We start from the raw sequence: 12,236 nt of genomic DNA on the forward strand, positions 1-12,236 counted from the left end.
CCTACAATATTTCAGTTTAATTCATTTAATTAGTTGAATAATTAAGTCTGTTAATTGGACCTATAACCACTTTAAAAGATGTTGTTTTAGTAATTGGCCATTAACTGATTCAGTGAAAAGTGCAACTGGCTGAATGTTGTGGATAATCTGAGGATATGAGGGTTGAAAAAGGTAGATGAATAAAATCTGTGTAAAATCTGCAGGCATGGGAATGAAGATTGAATGGATTTGAAGCCAAAAAATAAGAAACTGGAAGAAATGTGCACTGAAGATTAAGAGAGGCAGTGATAGTGGACGGAGAGTATCTGTTTCCCAGGATTGAAATATGTAGTGCCAGAGAGCATGCAGTGTAGGTGGGGGGGGGGGGGGGGCGGGGGGGTGAGGGGTAAGGTTTTTATTTAGAGAGTGGTGGATGCCTGGAATGCGCTGCCTGGTATGGTGGTCGAGGCTTTTAAGAGATATTTGGATAAGCACGTGGGTGTAAGGAAAATGGAGCGATATGGACATGGTGTAGGTAGAAGGGAGTAGTATTTGGGAGTTTTTGATTTATTTTTTAGCTGGTTTGGCACAACATCATGGGCAGAATGGCCTCTCTCTGTGCTGTACTGATCTATGTTCTATGCTCTGAGAAGACAGTATGCATAAGTTATGGGTAAAGCATATAGAAGTGAGTCCTAAGCAAAACTTGAAGGAGAAAGTAGAAAATGTGATCTGGGGGAAATTATGCTGGTAAGGGTTAAATGGGAATTCTGAGTGATTGGAAAGAGTGAATTTTGCATGCAATTTGAAAAAAAAAGGAATGCTGAGCTGGAATTTTAGGGGAAAAGAGGAGCTCGATTTAAGGGAAAAAAAATCAGTGATCCTGAGTGACATGAATGGATCCGACTGATTAAAATGAAGTACAGAAACATTGAGCTAAATTTTGGAGAAGAAAGTGTGGGAATCAAAACTTAAAATTTGTTAGGGGTAATTTGAAGTCCAAACTGAGTGAACTTTGCAGACCGAACAACCGGCAATATTACTGAGAATGCAGGAAGCAGACAAGATTTAGAGGGAGCAAACTATGGAAAAGAGGGACTGTGCAAGACTTTGGAAAGTTTTCTGAACCAAGAGTTCTAATGTGACCAATTTGATAGATGAGTTTTAGAATTAACATTCAGATCAGCTAAGCTGATGGCTATTAAGTGATTCTGGAATGGTAAGTAAATGGTAAAACATGAAGTGCTGCATGCCAAACACAGATTTGTAACAGATCACATCTTTTGAATGTGGTCTCTTGATTAACAGATTGAATAACAGTGTCCTGCTTACAGAATGGATGAATCACATCCCTAATGTAACTCAGTCATTGATAAGAAATTCAAGGATGCAGTGCCTGCATTTTTCTGATTTAATTGTGTTTACAATAGGAGGTGGATGAAAGCCTTTACTGCTTGATGAAAACTAAAATCTAGGTGTTAATCTTATTTGTGTGTCGAGCCAGTAAGTAAATTTCTGGATGGGAATGGAATGTTTTTATTTGTTAGGTAATGAAAGTCAATAACAAAGTTGGTACAACCCCACTGATTCATAGGAAAACTCCCCTTAAGCTGCCTACACATGACCTGAGCACCAATTCAGAAAGACTGCACGAATTATCCAGTCCTCCTATCTCCACTCTTGTGGTTGACTTCTGCGCCAGTTTGTGTTGAGGTATTGCCAGCTTCGTTAAGCAAATCTGTACTTCTAACATCTGGCTTGTCACTGAACAGACTTATTTTGCATGGAACCTGTAAGGTAAAGAGGGAAGAGGCTTCCATCCCAGAAGTTTGAATAACTTTCAAACCCATAGACCTAGGTGCTAACCCAATAAATGCAACATTCCATATCAGTGATGACATTTTACAGAATAATGCCAACTCTTCAACTCGGGGCTAACCCAAATCTTAAACGGACTGGAATTTTACTGACGTATTTAAGTAAACGCTTCTTTTGATAGGCTAGTGAAAACAGAGGACAGGAAGGTATCCGCGATATTTCTCTGTGGTCTGCACTAGGTGTACTGATTTTAGTCGTCACTGGAGGCCTTACAATTGGTTTAAGTACTGATTGACCTGAAACCAGTGAAAAACAGTTTGCAAATATTTCTATTCTTATTTCTAATTGGCTAAAAGAACTTCAGTATTTGGATAACACACACAAAATGCTGGAGGAACTCAGCAGGCCAGGAACAGAGTACAGTTGACATTTTGGGCCAAGACCCTTCAGCAGGACTGGAGAAAAAAGATGAGGAGTCCAAGTAAAAGGGTAGGGGGAGTGAAATGGAGCAAAACACAAGGTGATAAGTGAAACCGGGAGGAGAAGAGGGGTGGGAAGAGTACAGGGAGCTCTTGTTCAAATTCCTTATAGATGTCCCAGGTGGGTGAAATTCTCCACCATTATCGGACATTAAGCAGATCATGGAACAGAGGGCTGGGAAGTTGATTGGTGAATGAGATACAGGGCTGGAGAAGGAGGGATCTAATAGGAGAGGACAGAAAGCCATGAAAGAAAGAAAAAGGGGGAGGAGGAGGAGCACCAGAGGGAGGCGATGAGCAGACAAGGAGATAAGATGAAAGAGGGAAATGGAAATGGGGAATGGGGAGGGGGGAGCATTAACAGAAGTTCAAGAACTTGATGTTCATGTCATTGGATTGGAGGCTACCCAGATGGAATATAAAGTGTTACTCCTCCAACCTGAGCATGGCCTTGTTGCGACACTGGAGGAGGCCATGGATAGACATATCGGAATGGGAAGTGAAATTAAAATCGGTGGCCATTGCAAAATCCCTCTTTCTCTGGCAGATGGAGCGTAGGAGCTTGGTGAAACAGTCTCCCAATCTAGGTTGTGTCTCACCGATACACCAGTTCGGTATGTGGGTGCCTTAATGTTTGATGAGCACTTGTAAATATCATACCTATCAATAATTAAGTGTGACTAATATTAAATAAATCTTGAGGTCCTGCAATCACCAAGCCCAGAAAAGTTCAACAGCTATATTGTGTCAGAACAGCATAGGTGAGCTGGCGAAAATGTCTGTCCCGTGATCTGCTTAATGTCCGATAATGGTGGAGAGTTTCACCCACCTGGAACATCTATAAGGAATTTGAACAAGAGCTCCCTGTACTCTTCCCACACATAATCTGGTGGACTGCATTCCAGTTGAACAAGTCCCACCAGTTTCAGGGGCCATAACCAACGTGCTTTGTAAAGTAGCCCCCAACTAACAAATGGAATTTTAAATTGGTCTGAATAAGTTTTGTAACTGAACCATCATTCTAACATGTGGCATTAATTTCTTCTGTGTACTATTGTAGGGACGTCCTGGGAGGAGAGGATTTCCAGGCAAACCAGGACCTGATGGTCCCAAGGTAAAGAAATAGGTGGATATGGCAACGTGGATCCTATTTCTTCTGCTTCTTTGTGCTTCAACTTTGGTGGCTTTAACTAGAATTACAACTAGGCAGTAAAATCCGAAATGCGTTTGTCAATCTGAAGAATTATTTCCTTAAACAGTTCAAGATCACCTTTATTTTATAGTTCACTAACTTAAGCTGATGGTACAAATGCAACTTCAGCTTTAGTAATTATTTCTGTAAGTAAATTGTCCTGTTACAGACAACCTGTACATATGATTCTGGCTAAAAATCCAGCGCTTTCCCAACATCTCTAAATGGGTGCCATGGTAGTGCAGCAGCTAGCACCACGCTTGGGCATTCCAAAGTTTGGATTCAATTCCGGTGCCTTTCTGTACGGAGTCTCTGTACGTACTCCCTGTAGAATGCATGGGTTTCCCCCTCCTCCCACAGTGCAAAGATGTACTTGGTAGGTCGATCATTGTAAATTGTCCCGTGATTAGGTTAGGGTTAATTGGGTTTATCGGGGGGTTGCTGGGTTCAGAGAAGAACCTGCTCTGCACTGTTTCACTAAGTAGAATTTTTTTAAAAAATAAAGTTTTATGAACCTGATCCTGGTTTAAACCAAACTTAGATCAAAATGAACCAAACTTAGCACTATTTAGATTCATCTCGAGTTAATTAGCTAAATAATAAATCAGCAAGTTGTTGATCCATTTTATCATATCCCACTAAGGCAGGAATTATGCAGTAAAGTTATATTTAATTGCCTGGGATCTTTCTTTAGCCAGAGAGTGGTGAATCTGTGGAATTCTTTGTCACAGGCGGCTGTGGAGGCCAAGTCTTTATGTATATTTAAGGCAGAGGTTGATAGTTTCTTGATTGATCAGGGCATGAAGGGATATGGGGAGAAGGCAGGAGGTTGGGGCTGAGAGGGAAGAAGGTATTTTTGAGTTCCTATTAACTTGAATTAAAGTCTGTCCTATTGTCTTACGTAGCCGGCTGGTGATGTAGTACCATCTGCTCCAGACTTTGAGGCGAGTGGTCCTGGGTTCGAATCCGGCCGGCTCCTTACATGCTTTCCATCTGTGCTGAGTTGAGCATCAAGTTAGCATCTTGGCCTCACTTTAAAAAAAAAGGCATAACTGCTAAAGAAACAACAAGGTTGCTGCCAATGCACCTCAAGGTGTGGAAAGGAACAACGACTGTCATCTTACAGTCTTACAAATATAATCATCTCATTGCACAGTGCCCAGTCTGATCGTGGTAGAGCATGTGCTGCTGCAAAAAAATAAAGAATTAGATCCTCAAATTCCAGAAGGAGAGTTTAGCATCTTCTTAAGCTTTATTTCCACAGTTGACCTGCTCCTGTCAACACTTTGGTGACTGCGAAGTTTAGTTTGAAATTCCTCTGTTTACTGGTGACTGGTGATGAAGAACTGCATCTTGTGTGTGTATTCTTTATTCAATGTAAGTGTACTGCAATAGAAGTGGAACTTGTGGAAGGAGGAGTTAATATAACATCATTTTACTATAATGTCTGAATGTGGATGATGAAATAATTTCATTTCAGTATTGCCCCTTTATATATTTGACAATCTTTCGGGTGATTTTTACTCCAGCCTGCAAACTATTTTAATGGATTGCATAGATTCTGAAAAAGGCAGTTGTATTTACAGTAAATGAAGCTGAATATTGATGTTTGATGACTTTAAACATGTGACATCAATTTTGAGGCAAATGTATGACATCAAGGTAGGCTGTTCAGTCTACCACTAACCCTGGAAGTGTATTATTCACATTGAAAATTTATTTTTCTCTGATTTAAAAGAAATGCCAGACTTTGAAGAATTGTGTAACATTTCAGGACAATCTTTAACTTTTCATATTTGTTGGAGTGAGACTTCACTTGCTGAGATTTTGATTGCTTTCTCCCCTATCCCTAACCCAAAGGGTGAACCGGGCGATCTTGGAAGAGTTGGGAAAATTGGAGAGCAGGTACTGATTAGCTTTCTCATTTCATTTTCTAACAGGGATTCATTGCATCTTGCTGCATTTTGATTAATACTTATCTAGCTTATATCTGAAGAAGAGTCTCAGCCCAAAACATCGACTGTTTACTCTTTTGCATAGTTGCTGAGTTCCTCCAGCATTTTGTGTGTAGAAACATAGAAACACAGAAAACCTACAGCACGATGTAGGCCCTTCGGCCCACAATGCTGTGCCGAACATGTACTTACTTTAGAAATTACCCCGGGTTACCCATAGCCCTCTATTTTTCTAAGCTCCATGTACCTATCCAGGAGCCTCTTGAAAGACCCTATCGCGTCCGCAGGACCCAATTGTGTGTGTGTTGCTTTGTATCTTAAAAATGTTCAGTTTTTTACCACTGCACCATTTAAAAACATTGTCCACATGAAACACATTATCAAACCAAATATAAACTCTTAATGCATGAAAGATAATTGGAATGTGCTCAGCTGGCATTATTCGGAGTGCAGCCCAATAAAAGTACAGATTGCTAGAGAATGTATTAGTTCAATTCAGGGTTTTTTTAATTATGTTTGGATTGCATTTTAATGACAGCAAAACTGAAGTGCTTTGCTATATTGGAATACTCCTAAATTATGATTCAATGCAAAGTTGTTTGCACCGCATAGTTGGGAAGTTGGTCATTGTTGATAAAGCACCAAGCTTATATCCAGACTGGATGTGTGCGGACAGGATATCTTCTACTTTCATCCTATCTCTTCTGTACATTTTTCTCTAATTTAAATACGCAGAGTTTTCGAATTATGTTAAATCTTTCAAAAGGAGCCAGGAGAGTGAAGCTGGAGCCCTGATTGTATGCTCAGCATTTCCTTTCACATGTTGCTGTCATCTCTGAAGTATCAGAAGCACGGGCACAATATAAAAATACAGGTGGCCTCAAAGAGGCGGCAAGCAGCCTGTTGTCAGGAGAGGGAGAATGGGATTCATAGGCAGAATCATCCACTGGTTATCGTGGGCACCTTTGGAACGTGAGGCAATTGTAGATGTGTCATCTGATTGCTTGCATCAAGTCAATGTGAACTGGTGAGCGGCCATAATTCTCAAGTGAAGTGTGAATGATCAGCTTCCCGCCGCTGCCTCTGAGGAGTTTGTAACATTCTCTCCGTGTCTGTGTGGGTTTCCTCCAGGTGCTCTGGTTTCCTCCCACATACTGATTGGGAAGTTAATTGGTCATTGTAAATTGTCCCGTGATTAGGCTAGGATTAAACTGGGGGGTTGCTGGGCAGAATGACCTATTCCGTGCTCTCTCAAAAATAAATAAATAAACTTCAGTCAACAAACTTTCGAGTTTTAAGTGACAATATTTCCATCATCCCCATCATTTGTAAAAATGTGTAAGAAAAGACTGAATTCCTAGTAAATCAGCATCATGTTCAGGGAGTCACAGTTACCCATCCCATGAATAATGAACAGATTTGATTTTTACAGACCTACATGAGTTGACTCTGTCCGTAAGTTAAAATGCATAAAATTACTCAACGTGGTGATCACAGCTCCACAGTATTGTAATGAATAGTATCAAAAGTACATAAGACTAGCAAGAAAGAACAATGAGTAAACAAAGAAGGGAACTAGTATTGCTGTTTATTGGAATGAAAGTGTGTCAATATGTTGGACTTCTGAATTTAAAAGCGCCTTCAGATGTAGGGGAGTCCATGTGTCTGCGGTTCGTAACCCAGGGATCGCCTGTATTGAGGAATGCAAGACACATTTTGGTGCTGTGCATGTGTCTAAGAGGGTTACCTAGATAGCTTGAAATTAATTCCTAGTTAATAAGGAAAAGGTACTGCAGGAATGAGAGGAGTGGGGCTAGCTGGATTGAATTTTAAAAAGACAATTGTAGACTAAATAGTCCGTAATGCTGCAACGTTTGGTCTTTCTATGTCACATCCTTCTATTTTACTGTGACAAAAGATAATGTATCAACCGACCCATGGTTCCAGTGCGAAACAGCATTAATGTCTTTCCATCCCATTACACCGCACTTCAGAAAAGATGAAATATCAACTTGGTCAGATCCAACTGTTTTTTCTCTCTTCTGAATAAAATTCTTACCACAAGATACCCGCATTTCCTAAGAAGCCAATTGTTGGTTCAAATGTGCTTTAGGACTTTTGCCAGACTCTGTTTATCCGGCATTCTGATACCCACAGTAGGACTTTACTAGTGCTGGGTGTTAGCAGGATGAGGTTTGTGGGAACAAGTCCATCCCAAACAACTCCTGCCTCTTGCAAACATTCGTTTGAGTTCACCACCATTAGTTTAAATATTGTTTTCAGTGTGGCAATACTGACCATGCTTTCTGTTAAAAATTTCTTTCTCAGTAACAAAAATAAAAGAATTATGTAGTATACATCAGACTTTGCAGCATCAATAGGCAGAAAAATAGATGGCATTTTTGGTTAAGGACCATTCAAAAGAACTGTAAAGGTGAGAAGACAAAGCATATTTTGATTCACAGTAATGATCATGATATTGCCTCCTCTATACTGGAGAAACCAAATACAAATTAAGTGATAGCTTTCTTTACGGAATATCCCCATTCAGTTCACAAAGACGACTTTGAACTTCCAACCTCTACTCGCTTGAGTTTTCTATCCTGCTCTCACCCTGACCTGTGTTGCTCCAACAATATCCAGTTTAAATTCGTGGAACAGCACCCCACCTGCACACGATCTGGAAAAAGCTGCAGAAAGTTGTGCACCCTGCAAGCTTCATCATGGGCACTAGCCACCCCAGCATCGAGGACACCTTCAAAAGGAGATACCTCAGAAAGGCAGCATCCATCATCCAGGACATGGCTTCTTCCCATTGCTACCATCAGTAGTGCCTGAAGAGACACACTCAATGGTTCAGGATCAAATTTCTGAATGCACTACCTCAGTCTTTTTACACTACTTAATTAATTTTCTGTTTTTTATACTTAGTGTAATTTATACATTTTATTTTGTACTGCTGCCACAAAACAACAAATTTCATGACATACGTCAGTGACATTAAACCTGAGTCTGATTCAGAATTTTTCATCTGGATGACAGGATGGAGATATGGCTGTATGTAAGGAGGTGAAAGGCACTCCTTCCTTGGGCTGGTCAGTAGGTCACCCTTGGGTAAGGTTTAGCACCTGCTTTGCCCCCTGATCAGAGTCACGGGGAGCCATGAGAGCAAGTGGTAGATGGATGTATTAAGAGCTGGTGCATATCACAAGTCCTGGTTATGTGATCACTGACACCGGGCAGACAATCTCTGAAGAGTATTGATATTAGCTAGCGTCACCCATCTTATAAAAACACTGCCCAGAAGAAGGCAATGGCAAGCCACTTCTGTAGAAAATTTGCCAAGAACAATCATGATCATGGAAAGACCATGATTGCCCACATCATGTGGCACGGAACATAACAAATGAACAAACATTAGAATAATTTAAGACTTAGTGTAGAATTTAACAATACCAAGTGAACCTCTGTTCACTCCCTCTCCATGGTTTTGGCAGTATTTCAGTTTGTTTCATTTTTCTATTTTGACTGCAAATGCTGATAATTGTTACCTTGGCAGATTTGGTGTGCACCCTATTACAGAGAGTCTCTTTGTACTTTCCACCCTCCTTATCTCTGTACAATTAAAATACGATCGTCTGCTCACTTTATCAGTTCTGATGGAAGACCCTTAAACATCTTTTTGACCCGCTTAGTACTTCCAGTCTTTTCTGTTTTGTTTCAGATATCCAGTGTTTGCAATTTTCTTTTACTCATGCTGTGTTTCTTTAATCTTGTTTGCATTAAAAAATGAAGAGGATCTAAGACAAATCCGAGAGCAGAAGGCTACCCCTCAAGGGCATAGAACTTCCAACACAACTCAGATATTACAGAGATAAGCTAAAGAATTGCGTATTGCTATCAGTCTTTGAATGAGTCAGAGACTAATCCATCAGATTTTAATCAACCTTTCATCATTTTTTATAACATAACCTTTAAGAAAGATGAGTAAATGTTGAAAATCTGAAACAAAAAAAATAGAAAATTCTGGAAACACTCAGCACGTCAAGAAGCATCAGTCGGCAGAGAAAAAGAATCAACATTTCAGGTCAAGGATCTCCTACTATAACTGAAAGAGTGAAGTTAAGCATACATTTTAAAGACCCCCATGACTTTTGCAGATTCTTTAATCGACAGGGCACTTTCTGTGCATTCTCAATAGTTTATTAATACTTTCCTGTGCTCCCAAAAGCATTTGTGGCCAAATTCAGTGTTTCTCTCCATTACAGTTGCCCTGCCACCAATCCGTTGTTATGCCAGCCAAAACACTTAATTTCCATATACACATGGTAGTCTGTAACTCACTGCATTTCACTGGCTGGGAATTCCCTTGGAGTAGCACACTATTTTCCCCACACACCAACCATACTTTTGCTCTGAACAGTCGGCTGGCAAAAGCTTCCTTGAAGAAGCCAGCTCAGATCTAATTTATGAGGTGCCTACCCACTGAGATACTTGGAACCAGTTGTCAAAATTGTGGAACAAATTGAATGTTGCACATTCAAAATATGTTAAAAAATTAAGCAGGTAATTAAGATGATAAATTGCTCAATAAATTTAAAAAAACAAGCATTAGAAGAGACTTAATCAAGAAACACTAACTATTGGAAACATTCCCCTCTTTCACAGCTCTTCCACTGTTCTTTGAAATGAAAAGTTTTGCTGAACCTACACAAGGTTTAATTTGTCAGCAGGCTGGTTTGCCAGCACATCTGATGGGATTCTATATGCCCACATGATCAGCTGGACTTCCATGTGGGTGCTGGCTTGCTTGGAAATATCGGACTTTTTAACCACAGCTACTGAAGTAGACACCAGCATTTCAGTGTGCATCTACAAAAGCTTTTGTGAAAACTTCATTCTATTTAGTTCCAACAAGGAAACAATTTTTTTTAAGTGTTGTAAGTGATGCTTTAGAATGGGTACTTGTTAGCAGCATGACGACGGTGGCTGCAGGGCGCTGCTCTTGTGTTGTATGATTGAAAAACTGGGCCCATTTGCCTATGTTATTTTACATAGTGTATCTTAGATGCTGCAAGTGATCATTTCTGGGTCAAATTGTGAACATTGACAAAGTTGCTCAGGTACTTTACTGAATGTTTCACCTGCATGCAGCTGTTTGCCACTGTGAATCATATAGCTTACAATAGCGGGGGTCACACTGCACATGTTTTCTTCACTGCATTCAGACATTGAATATGTTTTGGGGGAAAGTACTACCTTTCTTGTTATTTCACAAAAAGAAATCACAGTACGTTATTATGCAAGGTTCAGGGGTGAGACTAGGATTAAAGATTGCTTATGGTCATTACTGGTTCTCACAACTGAGTACAGTGTACCCGCTGGGAGCAAGGTGCAAGACAGCCGAACACAGCACAAGGCACATATAGTGCATTTTAGATATCAGTAAAAATACTGTAACACAAAAATGATATAGTCCAAGATCCTGAGTCCATGAAGGTTGCAGCAGTCTGCAGTCGAATATAATGCAGTTTGCTTTCTGTTGAGCGAACACTGGGGGGCAGCACCGACTCCAGCTTGGACACTGCACCATGCCACCTCCAGAGTAGCACACCAGCTCCAACAACTGTCTCCTGGGCAGCTGTAAACAGGCGACACCACAGCTTGAGGCCACGCAGTTCCCCCGCCATCCGCCCCTCCTTCACTTTCTCTGCCAACGGGCTACTCACTGATGGGGTAGATCTGAGGTACTTTAAGTTCTTCATGTTCAGGAGAGTCTTGTGATCATAAAAAAAATACTTTTTGAAAAGACAATAACACCTTTGGTTGACCCTGTAGAAGCCGTCGCGATCAAATGCGCTGACATCTTATCAAGATTTCAGTAACCAGACTGCAGTAAATATTGACCACATTTCCTTTCACTGACTGCTACCTTTATATAAAAAAAATCGTGAGATTCGTGCAGCAATCACTAGTCTCTGAAACGGCAAAGAGCTCATTGTGAATTTCACCAACTAGGAGTTTCATAGTTGAAAGCCATGGCTAATTGCAAATACTAGTGCTTCCCATCTCGCCCACATCTCACTGTTTACTGTCATCGCCACGTTAAACAGGTCAGCCATTTCTCAAGGAAAGGAGACTTTAACTACTTTTTTATTTGGGTAGCTCCAACCCCTTCCATTGCTTTCCCAACAATATGGCATCTCTTCATTTATCAGCATCACTCCTCCATAGTCAAAAGAGTGACCTTTGTATAGAGGAATGTCTCTTTGTGAGTTGGCTGTGAAGGTTGCACTTGCTGGGCTATGTGTTGGAAACTACACAAACTTATAACACATCAATGCAAAACGTTACACAGCAACCAACAATGTCAACTTCAGCAGGGCAACACTGTTCCGTGAATTTCTCGTTCTTTACGCAATCTTTATGTTAAGATAACCCATAACTGCTTTAAAGCTACAGCATAGTTTGGGGCATTCTCTAAGCCACAGTTATTTACAATACATTTGGGCAGGAATTGGATTATTGGACAATGTAATGTCTTGATCATCTGCCATAAAGGTGATAATGATACGCTGGGGCAATTTGCTGGGAAAAAAAGTAAGTGTGCAGTCATCACTCCATCCCTTTCAGTCAAAAGAAAGTAATAATGGCATTCCAGCCAATCCCATGGGATATCACACCTCCAACCACAATTTTCTAAGACTATCTCTTATGATTACTTTTTGTACTGTCACTGCACTTTGTGATACATGGCCCAACTCAGGATAAGGTGGATACAATTACTGCCCATATGCAAAGCATATGGTGGGC

At 40.5% G+C, this 12,236-nt stretch overlaps 1 protein-coding gene across 5 annotated transcripts in view; it reads left to right on the plus strand.

The window, feature by feature from the left end:
• Positions 1-12,236, plus strand: part of col27a1b (collagen, type XXVII, alpha 1b) — a 487,157-nt gene that overhangs the window by 276,309 nt on the left and 198,612 nt on the right. For all 5 annotated transcript variants that reach the window (XR_011882827.1, XM_072240297.1, XM_072240300.1 and 2 more), the window contains 2 exons: positions 3,337-3,390; positions 5,329-5,373. Coding sequence is in view for 4 of the 5 variants with exons in the window: in XM_072240297.1 (XP_072096398.1) it covers positions 3,337-3,390; positions 5,329-5,373 (99 nt within the window). In the remaining variant the exon portion in view is untranslated. The remainder of the gene's footprint in view (positions 1-3,336; positions 3,391-5,328; positions 5,374-12,236) is intronic.

This window comes from Mobula birostris, chromosome 22, assembly GCF_030028105.1.
Source record: "Mobula birostris isolate sMobBir1 chromosome 22, sMobBir1.hap1, whole genome shotgun sequence".
Lineage (NCBI taxonomy): Eukaryota > Metazoa > Chordata > Chondrichthyes > Myliobatiformes > Myliobatidae > Mobula > Mobula birostris.